This window comes from Helianthus annuus, chromosome 14 (genome assembly GCF_002127325.2).
Source record: "Helianthus annuus cultivar XRQ/B chromosome 14, HanXRQr2.0-SUNRISE, whole genome shotgun sequence".
In the NCBI taxonomy this organism is placed as follows: Eukaryota; Viridiplantae; Streptophyta; class Magnoliopsida; order Asterales; family Asteraceae; genus Helianthus; species Helianthus annuus.
Genome location: NC_035446.2, coordinates 93,125,696 through 93,139,628, shown reverse-complemented (window position 1 = coordinate 93,139,628; position 13,933 = coordinate 93,125,696). Strand labels below are relative to the sequence as shown.

Sequence of the window (13,933 nt, the reverse complement as noted above, 5' to 3'; positions counted from 1 at the left end):
GTTTTATGGACTTAGAAGCAATCTAGTATTTTTTTAAGTTAAGATTTTTTTTAAGTAATATAATGTTTTTTAAGTTATCTAATGTTATAATTATTAAGCTATGTAATTTTGAACAACAAAAAGATAAAAAAGGAGGCCCATCCTTCACACCCTAGACCATTCTTAAGGTGTTAGGGTGATGCTATGATGACGTAACAACTTAGGTGGAAGGCCATCCTCAAAGGATGGGGCTCCTCTACACCCTCTAGTCTTACCATTCAACCCTTAACACTATACAATGAATAGTGATCTTGTTGTTTTTGTTTTCTTATGTTATTATTTTAATTTAATAATTACTTTTGAGTAAGTTTTGTTTTCTTATATAACTAGAAATATATGATATTTTATAAAATTTCAAATATGCCTTGTAATGTTGTTATTTTTAATTACGGATCGATATAAATTTAGTTTCAATCGATCGAGTTGTGATTAGAGATATATAAGATATTAAAGTATAAACATACATGTTATTAAAGTCACCTTAAGGTTCAATTATATATATATATATATATAAAGTGATCCCCTTACTCTTTCCATTATTATAAATATAATATAATGTCTTATAAAATTCTTTAACATGCTATTACGACATGCTTATTATTATCTACGTTTCCATAAAAATTTTATTCAAAATCGACTGGGTCAAATATATATATATATATATATATATATATATATATATATATATATATATATATATATATATATATATATATATATATATATGTTTTTTTGTTCTTTACCTTTATAAAACGGACTGTAATGGTTTGAACACCTTTAGCACATGTATTAGTATTGTTTCGGTACCTTAATGAACCGAACCGAACCGATTTCGATTGAATGCCCGTGACGTTGAACGTGGGATCCCACTGGTCTATACAATTTAGAAACTCGTAAATGGTAGAATAATATTATTTTACTCAGTTTTTAAAGAAAGCTACAAAGAAAGCTACAAATAGTAGAATAATATTATTTTACTCAGTTTTTAATTTAAATTTTATTATATTTTTATTATAATTAATTTTCAGCATGTTTCGTTTTTGTTTTTCTTTTTATTATTGAAGTATGGTGTTTTAAAAATTATGTGTATGTCATTATGACATGCCTAATTTTATTTGCATCTCGGTATAAATTAGAAACCTTGTTGTATGTACTAAAACAAACATACATTTTTATCAAAGTTACATCAGATTTAGGTTATTTTTTAATATTTTTTTGTCGTTTACCATGCCATTGTGATGTGATAGTTACTATCTAGTTATAAATTTCATGATGAGTATTCGTAATAGAGTATTTTTTTTTCATAGCATAAGCTATAAGCGAGTGTTATTATAGTAGTCATTTGTCCTGACGAACCAAAATGATAGTACAATGCCAACAATATCAATACCATGACGATTCCAACTGAACAAGTAATAACATCGGTACTCTCGATTCCGTTATTAATACTCATTAAATGACTTTCGATCAATATAAAACACGTGTCGACATCCTTTTGATCGAACTACGACTTTATTTTGTTTTGTTTTCTTCGGTTACTATACAATGTTCTGGTACCGTATTGATATTGTAATAAGTCGAACCGATACTAACCAAATTTCCATTTTTCCCCTTATATGACACATATCTTAGCCATATTTGAATTTTACTTATTTGGCTGTATTTTTCGCTTGTTTTTTCAATTTATATATTCCAAACTTAGCCTACACACAAACTTTTTTTATTGCTATGACTAGTGCAGATATCAAAATATTCATTCATGTTAGGAAACACCAGAAAGGGTGATAGTTGACTACATAAATATCTTCTTCTTTATACTAATAAATAAAAATCTTTTTATACACGTATCACTCTCTGGTGTCTCCTCCCTTTTATTAATAATATTACATATTAATTTTTATACACAAAATATAATATAATATTAATTAATATAGTTAGAAATAAACATATAAATTTAAATTTAATTAATAATTATCTATAACAAATATAAATGTATCAAATAATATAATAAATATAATATTATTTAATATATTTAGAGATCAAACGTATAATTTCAAATTTAATTAATAGTAAATTACTTTTTGAGTCCCTATGTTTTAGTGGTTTTAACCATTTGAATACAAAATCAAAAAGTTTAACGTGCTGACTCTCTAACCGCTCATTCACACCCCCTGTAAAAAAACTCAAAAAACCTTTTGTAATGCCAAGTTCTCTAAGTTCTCATTATATAGAAAATATTACATATTAAACTCATAACTTATAATTATTTTTAAAAATACTTACAATTTTATGATCATTATTTTTTTTTTATTTTTTAGTGTTACTTCATTTGAAGACATAATAAAATGGATTGTAGTATCTTAAAAGAGAAGTGAAAACGTAGAAAATTATTTTGAATAGCGAAAATATAATTGTTCTTTTGTTTTATTATTTTATCTAAATAAGTCATTTCATTAATAAGGATTGTATACAAGTTTATAATTTACATTTTTTTGTCATTTAACCCGTGTAATACACGGGGTTGTAAGCTAGTTTTCAATTATTATTAAATCTTTCTGTTCAACTAATATGCGTTTACGACTTCACATTGATGGGCACACGCGAATATAAGTATGGACGAACAGCCAGGGGCTCACACACACAAACAATGATTCAAGTTCTCACTCCGGTTATCCTCTTCATCGCTTTATACGTCTTCTGGAATGTTTACAATAAAAGAAGCAAAACAAATCTTCCACCGGGAAGCTTCGGATGGCCGTTTCTCGGAGAAACTCTTGCGCTGGTTCGTGCAAATTGGGATGGAGTTCCAGAGAGATTCGTTGAAGAACGGATCGAAAAATACGGCAGCCCTCTAGTGTTTAAGACGTCATTACTTGGCGAACGTATGGCCGTACTGTGTGGTCCTGCGGGCCACAAATTTCGGTTTGCGAATGAGAACAAGCTGGTGGGCGCGTGGTGGCCGTTGCCGATTATGAGGCTTTTCGGGAGGTGCCTGCTTACGATTCGTGGCGATGAAACAAAGTGGATGAGGAAGATGTTGTTATCGTATCTTAGTCCCGATGCTTTCGCCACTCACTATGCTGCGACTATGGATGTTGTCACCCGTCGACATATCGATGTTCATTGGCGAGGTAATCTTTTTCTTTCTATTGCAAATAAGTTACGACTATGTGTTGACCCATCACAGTTCTCTGTATCATCATGAAAGTGTAAAAGAGAGAAGAGGGTTGCAGCAACTATTGTACAATCTGAAAAGAAAAGTGTAAAAGTTGAAGTGTGATTTTACTCACAAACCTTAGTTGCCAAATAATATACGTGAATCATGGGAATAGGGTTATTTAGGCTATCGGGTCAGCGAAGGGACGTCGAGCCCCGTCCTAGCCCGTCCACACAGCCCCCACTTGTCTCATCCCCGTCTCTCACGTCCTCTCTCGACGTCTTCGACGGCCATCTCTCTTTTTATCACACACACAAATATAAATACGTACATATGTATATATAAAGGGGTCCATCCCCACACCATAGCCCATCCCTTTAGCCTTATCCTCCACACGTGCTGACGTGGACCCCTACGTGACGGATCATACTCAAGGGACTACCTTCCTTCACACCAAGTAGCCTTAGAATTCTTAATTCATCGATTCCAAGAGATTACTTATTATCAGGAGTATAATATACAACTTTGGAGATCTATCTTTGGAATCTTTTTGGATATATCACCATCCACGTTCGGATCCACAAGTTGCGGATACAACTGACACAGTAGGGATTTTGATTCTAGTAATAGAAATAACGATACACACAACTGGGTAATTCACTAATAACGGTCCCACAATAGTATATTATAAAAAGGAAAATATAATTTGATTATTCTCTAATAGTTTGTAATATTTAACTTAAATAAGTTTACATACACGCTTTTTGTTAGTTTTGATGGTCGATATTTTGATATGATAAATTTTATGAAACACTAAGTTCTTTCTATACATTTACGAGATTAAAAATAATCTATTTTTCAAGAACTCAATTTTTAGTAAAATTTGCGTTGGAAAGTCAGACAAAAAAAAATTAAACTAAAGTGAGTTTGAAGTTTTTCTTTCAAGAAGTTAAGAGTAAAATGCACGGATAGTCCTAGTGGTTTGTCAAAGTAACATCTATAGTTCTTAACTTTTCAAAATTACACTCGTGCTCCCTGTGGTTTAACAAGTTGTTACTCGAATAGTCCCTAGAGTGGATGACCGTTAGTTATCTCAGTTAAGTGGGTGTGAAATGACATAATTACCCTTGCTAAAAGAGAAAACATTTAAACTAAAACCTCCGCAACCTACAATCTCCACCCTACCCCCTACCCTTATCCCCCATCCACCTGCAACCTCCACAACCTCTACCTGCAACCTCCACAACCCACTCGCCGTTCACCTCAGATCCACCATCTACTCTAACAACCAACAGATACAACTAACCTCAGCCGCCATCATCTTCCCCCAACTCGACCCGAGATTCCAAAAACCCCTATCGTCCACCACCGCCATTGAATTCCATCAACCACCACCTACAATCTAACCCCCAACACCCTCCCACCTGAAACCCATTTTCAGTATTATTTCACTCATAAACTATATAAATTCTTAATGAGCACAGATTCTAACTTAATGGTCGCTAATTTCAGTGCCATATTTGATGGAAAATCGTCAAAATTCACCGTTTGACCGGCCATCTCAAGTATTCAATGGCATCCGATTTGTTCTTAGCCTCATGTGCTGATTTTATAAGAAACCTTCATAGTTTCGCATGTCGTTTTCATCATTTTATGTGAAATCTTCTTGGATTTTCACATAAACCCTTTTCTAAACTCATCACCTAATAACCTCCTAAATACCGGAAAACTAGGTACACAACACCGGCGGCAACGACGAGGAGAATTAGAAGGATGAAAACGATGACGAGTGTCCAGCAGAAGCAGTGGTAGCAGCAACTCCGTTTAGGTTTCCGATTAGCGAGTTTTTGGGCTTTGCGAGAGTTTTCAGGTGGCGGAATGCGGTAGATCTGGTCTTTACGGATCTGGATGGCGTAAGTGCCTTGCGGAAGAAGTGGCTTGTGGTCGGAGATAGGTGGTGGCTTGACGGCTTCAGGAGGCAGTTAAGGGTGAAGATGATTTGCCATTGGAGGTGAGAGTGAAGATGTAGAGATTTTGGAATGAAGGTGGAGAATGGAGTTGATATAGGGAAGGGTAGATTTTATTTTAATTGTTTTTCTTTTGGAAAGGGTAATTATGTCATTTCAAACCCACTTAACTGGGATAACTATTGACCATTCACTCTAGGGACTATCCAAGTAACAACTTGTTAAACCACAGGGAGCACGAGTGTAATTTTAAAAAGTTGGAGACTATAGGTGTTACTTTGACAAACCACAAGGACTATCCGTGCATTTTACTCAGAAGTTAAATATCACTAACTTTTAGAGAAAAAAAAAACCTTATATATTATATAAATTGTTTGAAAAGAAATAAACAATAATTCAATTTTTATGACTTTGCCACTTTAACAAATGCACTGTCCACTTTTCTCCAAAGTACCTCAAAACTTCTACATCTACAAACCCTAAAACCACCTAGCTAAAAGAACCTTCCATTAGAATATCCGCATCGTCGACTCCGGCGATGTGGTCTGGATTTCGCACGAGGCTAGGCCGACGAGGAGGGCGTTGGAGGTGGTGACTAGGATGGTCCGGTGGGGTGGTGATCCGGTAAAGTAGACGAGGGTTTGCGATTAAGGTGTGGACCCCCTTGATTTAAATACAAAAACCTTGAAATTGTTTTATTTCAATAAAAAATTAAAATAACATAAGTTTAATATATATATATATATATATATATATATATATATATATATATATATATATATATATATATATATAGATAGGGAGGGGCTCATGCGAGAACCACCCTTATTGTGAGAACCTTGAGAACCAATGTGAACACAACCTAAAATAGCTAAAAAAAATCTAAAAAAAAACCTAAAAAAACCTAACCCCCCACCCCCCCCCTCCCAAAACCTAAACCCCCCCCCCCCCCAAAAAAAAAAAAAAAACCTAAACCCCCCTCCCCCACCCCCCAAACACCTAAACCCCGCCCCCCCCCCCCCCCCCAAGCTAAAATGCTAAAAACTAAACTCCCAAAAAACCTAAAAGGTGGTTCTCGCATGATCTTCTCCCTATATATATATATATATATATATATATATATATATATATATATATAGGATTAGGTTCAAGAGTGAACACCAGTGTAGCTTGCGAACTGAGTGAACTAATCATGGCCATACACGTGTGTATATCAATGGTCAGGATTTGATGTTGAAATACACTAGTCAGTGGCGAAACTAGAACATCAACTTAGGGGTATCCCAAAAAAAATTTTTTATCGTGCAATCATACAATATTAAAAAAACGACAATAAATAAATAAAGTAAAACAATTACGTAATAGATTTGTCCTCTTCTTTTTTTCATAGCTTGAAATCGTTCCATCACATCCTCGTCTTTTACTTCACGTAAAAAATCCTTTTCGACCGCACAAATCATAGCATTGTTCAAAAATTCTTGGCCCATTCTATTGCGTAAATTCGTCTTGACAAGCTTCAATTTCGAAAAACATCTTTCAACGGTTGCAGTTGCTCTTTGTTCGTTCACGTCTGTTCGATATCCAACAGTGATTAAACATGCCACCCAATTGCCCAAATCAATAATCATTCAATTTTGGGCTATTATTTAATTATTTGGGCTTAGTAAATGTGTTGTTATTTACTTATTTGGGCTTACCTAATGTGTTATTATTTACTTATTTGGGCTTACCAACATCTTATTATTTTGTAAAAAAAATTTGAGGGGTGTCCTCGTACTTGTTCAGGGTTGTCCTATGTATAAAAATCGAAAAAAAAAATTAACACTACTAATAAAAACTTGAGCCGTAGCCCGGACTACGCCCCACATAACTAAAGGTCCGCCCCTGACACTAGTGTATTTTATGATTTGATGATGAGATCCTGACCATACACGTGTGTAGATCAATGGCCAGGATTTGTTCATTCAGTTCGCAAATACACTAGTGTTCACTTTAGAACCCCACCCTTTATATTATATTATATATATATATATATATATATATATATATATATATATAATGTAAGTATCTATAGAAAACCCACTTTAATTTAGAAAACCCGGGAAACTCAAAGCTCCCGATATTTTTTTTCTTGAAAAAATTTACACACGTTATATACATGTTTTTAAGGGTTTTGGGCAAAAAAAAATCAAAAAAGCGCCGAGTAGATATTTTAAAAAAAAAATAAACAAGTTTTGATGTAACACATGTTACAAATATGTCAGATGAATGTAACATGTGTTACACCAAAACTTGTTTATTTTTTTTTTAAATATCTACTCGGCATTTTTTTGATTTTTTTTGCCCAAAACCCTTAAAAACATGTATATAACATGTGTAAATTTTTTCAAGAAAAAAAAAACATCGGGAGCTTTGAGTTTCCCGGGTTTTCTAAATTAAAGTGGGTTTTCTATACATCCTTCCCCTATATATATATATATATATATATATATATATATATATATATATATATATATTATAAAAATAAACAAACTAAAAAAACAAATTTATTAAAATTAAAAACTTTAAACAAACCACATAACTAAACCTAAACAAACCACATAATTAACCCTAACCACACAAGATAATTAAACCTAAATAAGATGAGATAATTAAACTCAAACAAACTAGATAAATAAACATAAACAAAGCAGGTAATTAAACCTAATCATCAACCCCTGAACCGTCGGAGTCGTCATCCGGAGGGGGAACAGGTTGCATACAAGGATGGTTTCTTATTAATTACCAGACTGCCATGTGAAAAAAACCTTCTGTTGTGTATGTTTTCATATTCTTGATGGGCCCGGGCAGTCGCTTGTGCCTCTGTTATCTCGTCACCTTAAGCCATCATGTGGTTGAAGAATGCATGAAATGTGCGAACCTCCCTAAACAAAATATGAAACGTACGAAGAGCGATTGGTTTTTCCTACACGCGTTCACAGAATCCTTCAAACAAGGTTCTCTAATTGACTTGGCTACTAGTCTATTATCGCATAAGTCCATCCAAGAGTTGACCAGAACCATCTCTTCTTCTTCGGTCCAAGGGTTTCTTGCCATTTCTGATTCGTCTTTGTGGTGACTTATTAGTTAAGAAATACACATGTTGCTTGAAAAACGAATTGAATTTACAACAGTTTCAAAACTAGTCATTTGAATAATTAGCCATTTAAAAAAAAAAAGCTATTGTAAGAATTAAATATTCGTTTTTACTATTTAATTTTAATTTGTTTTTAAATAAAAATTCTAGATAATGAAACAAAAAAGAAATAATAAATAAATTATCTTGTTATGAATTTGATTTTTTATGTTATTTTAATATTTTAATAAAAAATAATATCATTAAGTAAATAGATTAAAAATAGGTTATATAGTTTATAAATAGTATAAATAAATGGAAAAATAAGTGATTAGGTGGTGGTTTGAAATGATTTCGCATTGTGAGAAAAGTGTGGTTTGCTTTGTGGTGGTTTGGAATTATTTGGCATTTTAACCGTTACATTCCAAACCACATTTTCTTCTCCATCACTAAACAACTCCAAACCTCCAACTCATTATCATCTTATCACCTACTATTCTTTCTGTTTAACTATATCTAACTTACATAAAATCTATTTATAATTTATTTACTTAATGATATTATTTATTTTTATTAAAATATTAAAAATACGGAAAAAATAAAAGTCATAAAAATATAATTTATTTTTTATATTATTTTTTATTTCGTTATCTAGTATATTTAATTAATAATAAATTCAAAAAGAATCGTAAAAAATATTTAATTCTTACATTTGCTCTTTTTCAAACGACTACTTTTGCAACGGCTACTTTTTCAAACGACTATTTTTGCAACAACTAGTTTTAACTGGCTATAAATTCTATTCGTATTTCAAACAACATGTGTACTTCTCAATTGGTAATTCACTACAAAGATTCATCAAAAGAATGGTAATAATACATTGGAATGAAGATGAAGACATGGCTCCTGTCAAGTCTTAGATGGACTTCTAGATAATAGACTAGGAGGCGTTTCAATTAGAGAACTCTTATTTGAAGTATTTCGTCAACGTATAGGAGAAACTAATCGTTCTACGAACCCCACTTTATCAAGGTTTCATACCCTGTTCGTGGAGGCTCGCAGATTTCATGCATTCTTCAACTTCATGATGGCTCAAAGTGACAACTTACGAGAGGCACAAGCGATTGCCCGGGCCCATCGGAATATGAAAACATATACAATAGAATATTTGGTCACAATGTGTCCTAGCAATTAATAAGAAACCATCCCCATATGCAACATGTTGTGCATCCGGATGTCGACTCCCATGGTTCAGGAGTTGATGATTATGTTTAATTATCTAGTTATTTTAGGTTTAGTTATCTAGTTTTGTTTATGTTTAATTATGTTGTTTGTTTAGGTTTAATTATATAATTTGTTTAGGTTTAATTATCTAATTTGTATAGTGTTTTTAATTTAAATATTTTTTTGTTTATACTAATTTTATTTATATATTTGCTTTTTTAATGTATGTTATTTTTTTAGAATTTAAACAAGTTTAAGTTTTTTCAAGAAGCTTTTTTATTTAAAATCAAGGGGGTCTACAAGGGAGCCACCATCACCCCTTCGGACTAGTCTACTCCACTGGACCTTACCACCTCCATCGCTACACTACCCTGGTCCATTCTTGTCGAGAAAGCAAACCACATCGAAGGAGTTAAGTTGTGGATACTCTTACTGACAGACTATGTACGATTTGTGTGTGTATGTGTGTGTATATATATGTGTATATGTAGGGGATGGATTATGAGAAAACTAGTTTAAATGAGAAAACCAAAAAACTAAATAAAAAAGCCTAAAAAACATACCATTTTCTTTAATACAATTTTATTATTTATTTTCACAGATTGTTATATATATAAAAAAAAATCAGTTATTTTTGTACTGCACATGTGCAATAATATGGAAAGCCTAAACCACTTAACCCACCCCCCACCGACACCCCCCAAAAACCTAAATTCACCCTCCCACCAAAAGCCTAAACCCCCACCTCCCTCTCGAAAACATAAAACTACACCCTAAACATAAACCCGAAAAAAACCTAAACCCCCACCCCCCAAAAACCTAACCCCCCCCCCCAAAAAAAAAAAACCTAATCCTAAACCTCTAAAAAACCTAACCCTAAAAGCTAAACTAAACTCAAAAGCTAATTTTAAGCATGTAATGCACATGTGTAGTACACATATAATGCACATGTGCAGTACAAGTTTTTTTTTTAATTTTTTATATATAAAAAATAGTGATTTTTTATAAAAAAATTGTAAAAAAATTGGTTTGTTTCTTAGGCTTTTTTAGTTTGTTTTTTATTTTTCTCATTAATATGTAGTTTTCTCATGATCCTCTCCCTGTGTATGTATATGTATATGTATATGTATATGTATATGTATATGTATATGTATATGTATATGTATATGTATATGTATATGGGTATGCTTGGCAAAAGTAGGTGGTGGCTGATGGCTAGAAGCTGGTAGCAGGTGGCTGGGAGTTGGTAGCTGGTAGCTAATAGTTGTAGTTTTTTAGATATATTTGGTGTTTGACAGACTAGCTGGAGCTTTTAATAAAATGTATAAAATGCCTAAAATGAACATAACTAAAAAATTAAAAAGTTTGTGCATTAAAAAGTTCATTATGTTTAGAGGTTAAAATAGTCATTTTTCCCTAAAAGCTTGTAGCTCCTTCTAAACGCTACTAGTAGCAGCGTTCAACCAAAAGCTTCAAGCTCCTAACCTAAAAGCTTCAAGCTCCTTCAACCAAACAAGGTTTTTTATTGAGTATGAGCTTTTTTTAAAAGCTTAAAGCTAGAAACTCCTAAAAGATTCATACCAAACATACCCTATGTATATGTATAGGATGAGGATCCTAAGAGAAGTCCACCCTATTTGAGAAACTTGAGAAGCATTCTGAACCACACATTTCCCTAAGCTTTTCGTAATATATACACATATGTATAGTTTAAAATTGAGTATATACATATATGTATATTGTCAAATCTTTAATTATACACATATGTATATAGTCAATTTTAAACTATACATATGTGTATTACGAAAAGCTTAGGGAAAATGTGTGGTTCAAAATGCTTCTCAAGTTTCTCAATTAACCTAGTGTTTCTTAGACGATCCTAACCCTATATATATACATATATATAGAAAAAGTATATCGTACAATATGCCTTAACGTACATTGCGTACACGAGGCAAATCCGCACGTTATATTACAAAAAAAATTGAAAATCGCATGTGCGTATATATGAAAGTCGCATGTTGTGTATATGAAAGTGGCTTTAATTGTTAATGAAATCACATGTTATATATGTGTGTATATACTTTTTCTACATACTAATGAAATCGCATGTGCATATATATGTAAACCAAATTTCGCATGTTGATGCTGAGTCGCGTACGTAATGTACGTTAAGGGATATTGTACAATAACCGGTCTCTCTCTCTCTCTCTATATATATATATATATATATATATATATAGAACGAGAGACTACTGGTTTCTTTAAGGATAACCAAGGAGGAGAAGGTAACTAGGGATGTAAACGAGCCGGGCCGAGCCCGACCTCGACTGGGCTCGAGCTTGGCTCGTCATGTTTTTATGAAGTTCGAGCTCGAGCTCGGCTCGGTTCGAGCCTACTTATTTGAGCTCGAGCTCAGCTCGCAAGTAAAACCCAAAGCTCGAGCTCGGCTCGACTTGGCTCGTGCTATTTTGAGAACAACCTCAAACGAGCTAAAAGCTCAGCTCGAGCTCACATCAATATCGCTTAAATACGCCAAACCTCGGCTAGATCTCGGCTCTCCCATGTTATAATCATTATTGTTATATAATATAAAAAAATAAATAAATTTTTGTTTGGGCTCGTTTAGGCTCGCGAGCCTAAACGAGCTTTGTATTTCAGGCTCGAGCTCGGGCTCGATAACTAAACGAACTCTAATTCAGGCTCGAGCTCGGGCTTGGGCTCGTTAAAGCTCGGCTCGTTTGAACTTTTAACCGAGCCAATAACGAGTAGCTCTCAAGCCTCTGAGCTTGTTTACACCCCTAATGGTAACCTAGAGAATATTATGTTAGAAGGTTTTAAGCATGTTAGAAGTTAACCACAATTTCCCAAAAATTTGCTTCATTTCAAAATTCCACATTGAAATCACACAAATATTTCTCATTAGTAAATATTAATGTTTGGTTTCAATGCTTACATGTATGAAGGTAAGGAACAGGTAAACGTATTCCAAACCGTTAAGTTATACGCCTTTGAGCTTGCTTGCCGTTTATTTCTTAGCCTCGAGGAGCCAAATCACATTGCAAAACTTGCTTCCTTGTTCAACATATTTTTGAAAGGATTGCTGGAGTTGCCTATAAATTTTCCAGGGACATGGTTTTATAGCGCAATTAAGGCAAGAGATACAATTAGGATGGAACTCATGATGATTATCAAAGCAAGAAGAGTGGAAATTGAAGAAGGAAAGGTGTCATCTTCACAAGACCTCTTATCACATTTGCTTACATCTTCAGACGAAAATGGCAGGTATTTAACTGAGAAAGATATTGCAAACAACATCTTGATACTACTCTTTGCTGGTCATGACACCTCAACAACTGCTATCACTTTTCTCATCAAGAGTCTTGGTGAACACCCTGATGTTTATGACAAAGTGTTGAAAGGTTAGTTATATACTTATATATATTTTATATATCATTAACATACTTCAGTAGACATATGCTTTTGGACAATTTATGTGTCACATGTCTTTACATCAAATTTTAACAAATAATGGGTGAATGACAAATACTTTTAGAGCAATTAGAGATTTCTAAGGCAAAACAAGTTGGGGAATTGCTGAATTGGGAGGACATACAAAAGATGAGATACTCTTGGAATGTAGTATCTGAAGTAATGAGGCTATATCCACCTGGCTTCGGAGCCTTTAGAGAGGCCTTGGTGGATATTGAGTATGCAGGTTATACTATCCCTAAAGGATGGAAGGTAACAAGCTTTGCATTTATTTTAGTAGACAAAACATACTTCAGATGAGAATACATAACAATATAAACATATATGAACCGTGTTGAATAAAACTGACATTGTAATCCTTTCATGTTGCATTTTCAGATATACTTAAGTTATGCGTCATTACATAAGGACATCGCTAACTTTGAAGATGTGACACGGTTCGATCCATCAAGGTTTGAAGGTGCAGGACCAACTCCATTCACATATTTGCCATTTGGAGGGGGTCCTAGGATGTGTATAGGGAAAGAATTTGCCAGATTGGAAATACTAACCTTCCTTCACGACATCATAACCAATTTCAAATGGGAACTGTTGATACCTGAAGAGAAAATTGAATATGATCCTATGCCTACTCCTGTAAAAGGGCTTCCAATTCGCCTCCATCCTCATCAGGTTGAATTATTTTAGCATGAATCAGTGTTCACATAATAACTCAAATTGTGGTATCATTTGAGCTAGAACCTTTTGGTTTGCTAACTCAAATGATGATGAGTCAAATAAAGAATTCCGATCACTACGAGTAGTTCCTAGTTTGTTGCTAAATAAATTTTCGTTTTGTTATGTTGAGTCATTGTCAACTGTTCATTATTTCCCCTTGTTGTATAACTTTATTCAGCATTATTAGTGAGCATAGTGTGTGTGTGAAGGTTTCTTCATTCA

The 13,933-nt window shown here is 33.4% G+C and overlaps 1 protein-coding gene across 1 annotated transcript; it reads left to right on the top strand.

The window, feature by feature from the left end:
• Positions 1-2,619: 2,619 nt before the first annotated feature.
• On the top strand, positions 2,620-13,933 carry LOC110908674 (beta-amyrin 28-monooxygenase). Its single transcript, XM_022153630.2, has 4 exons — positions 2,620-3,170; positions 12,469-12,924; positions 13,059-13,246; positions 13,373-13,933. The coding sequence occupies exons 1-4, from the start codon at positions 2,630-2,632 to the stop codon at positions 13,679-13,681; spliced, it is 1,494 nt and encodes a 497-aa protein (XP_022009322.2). The 5' UTR covers positions 2,620-2,629; the 3' UTR covers positions 13,682-13,933.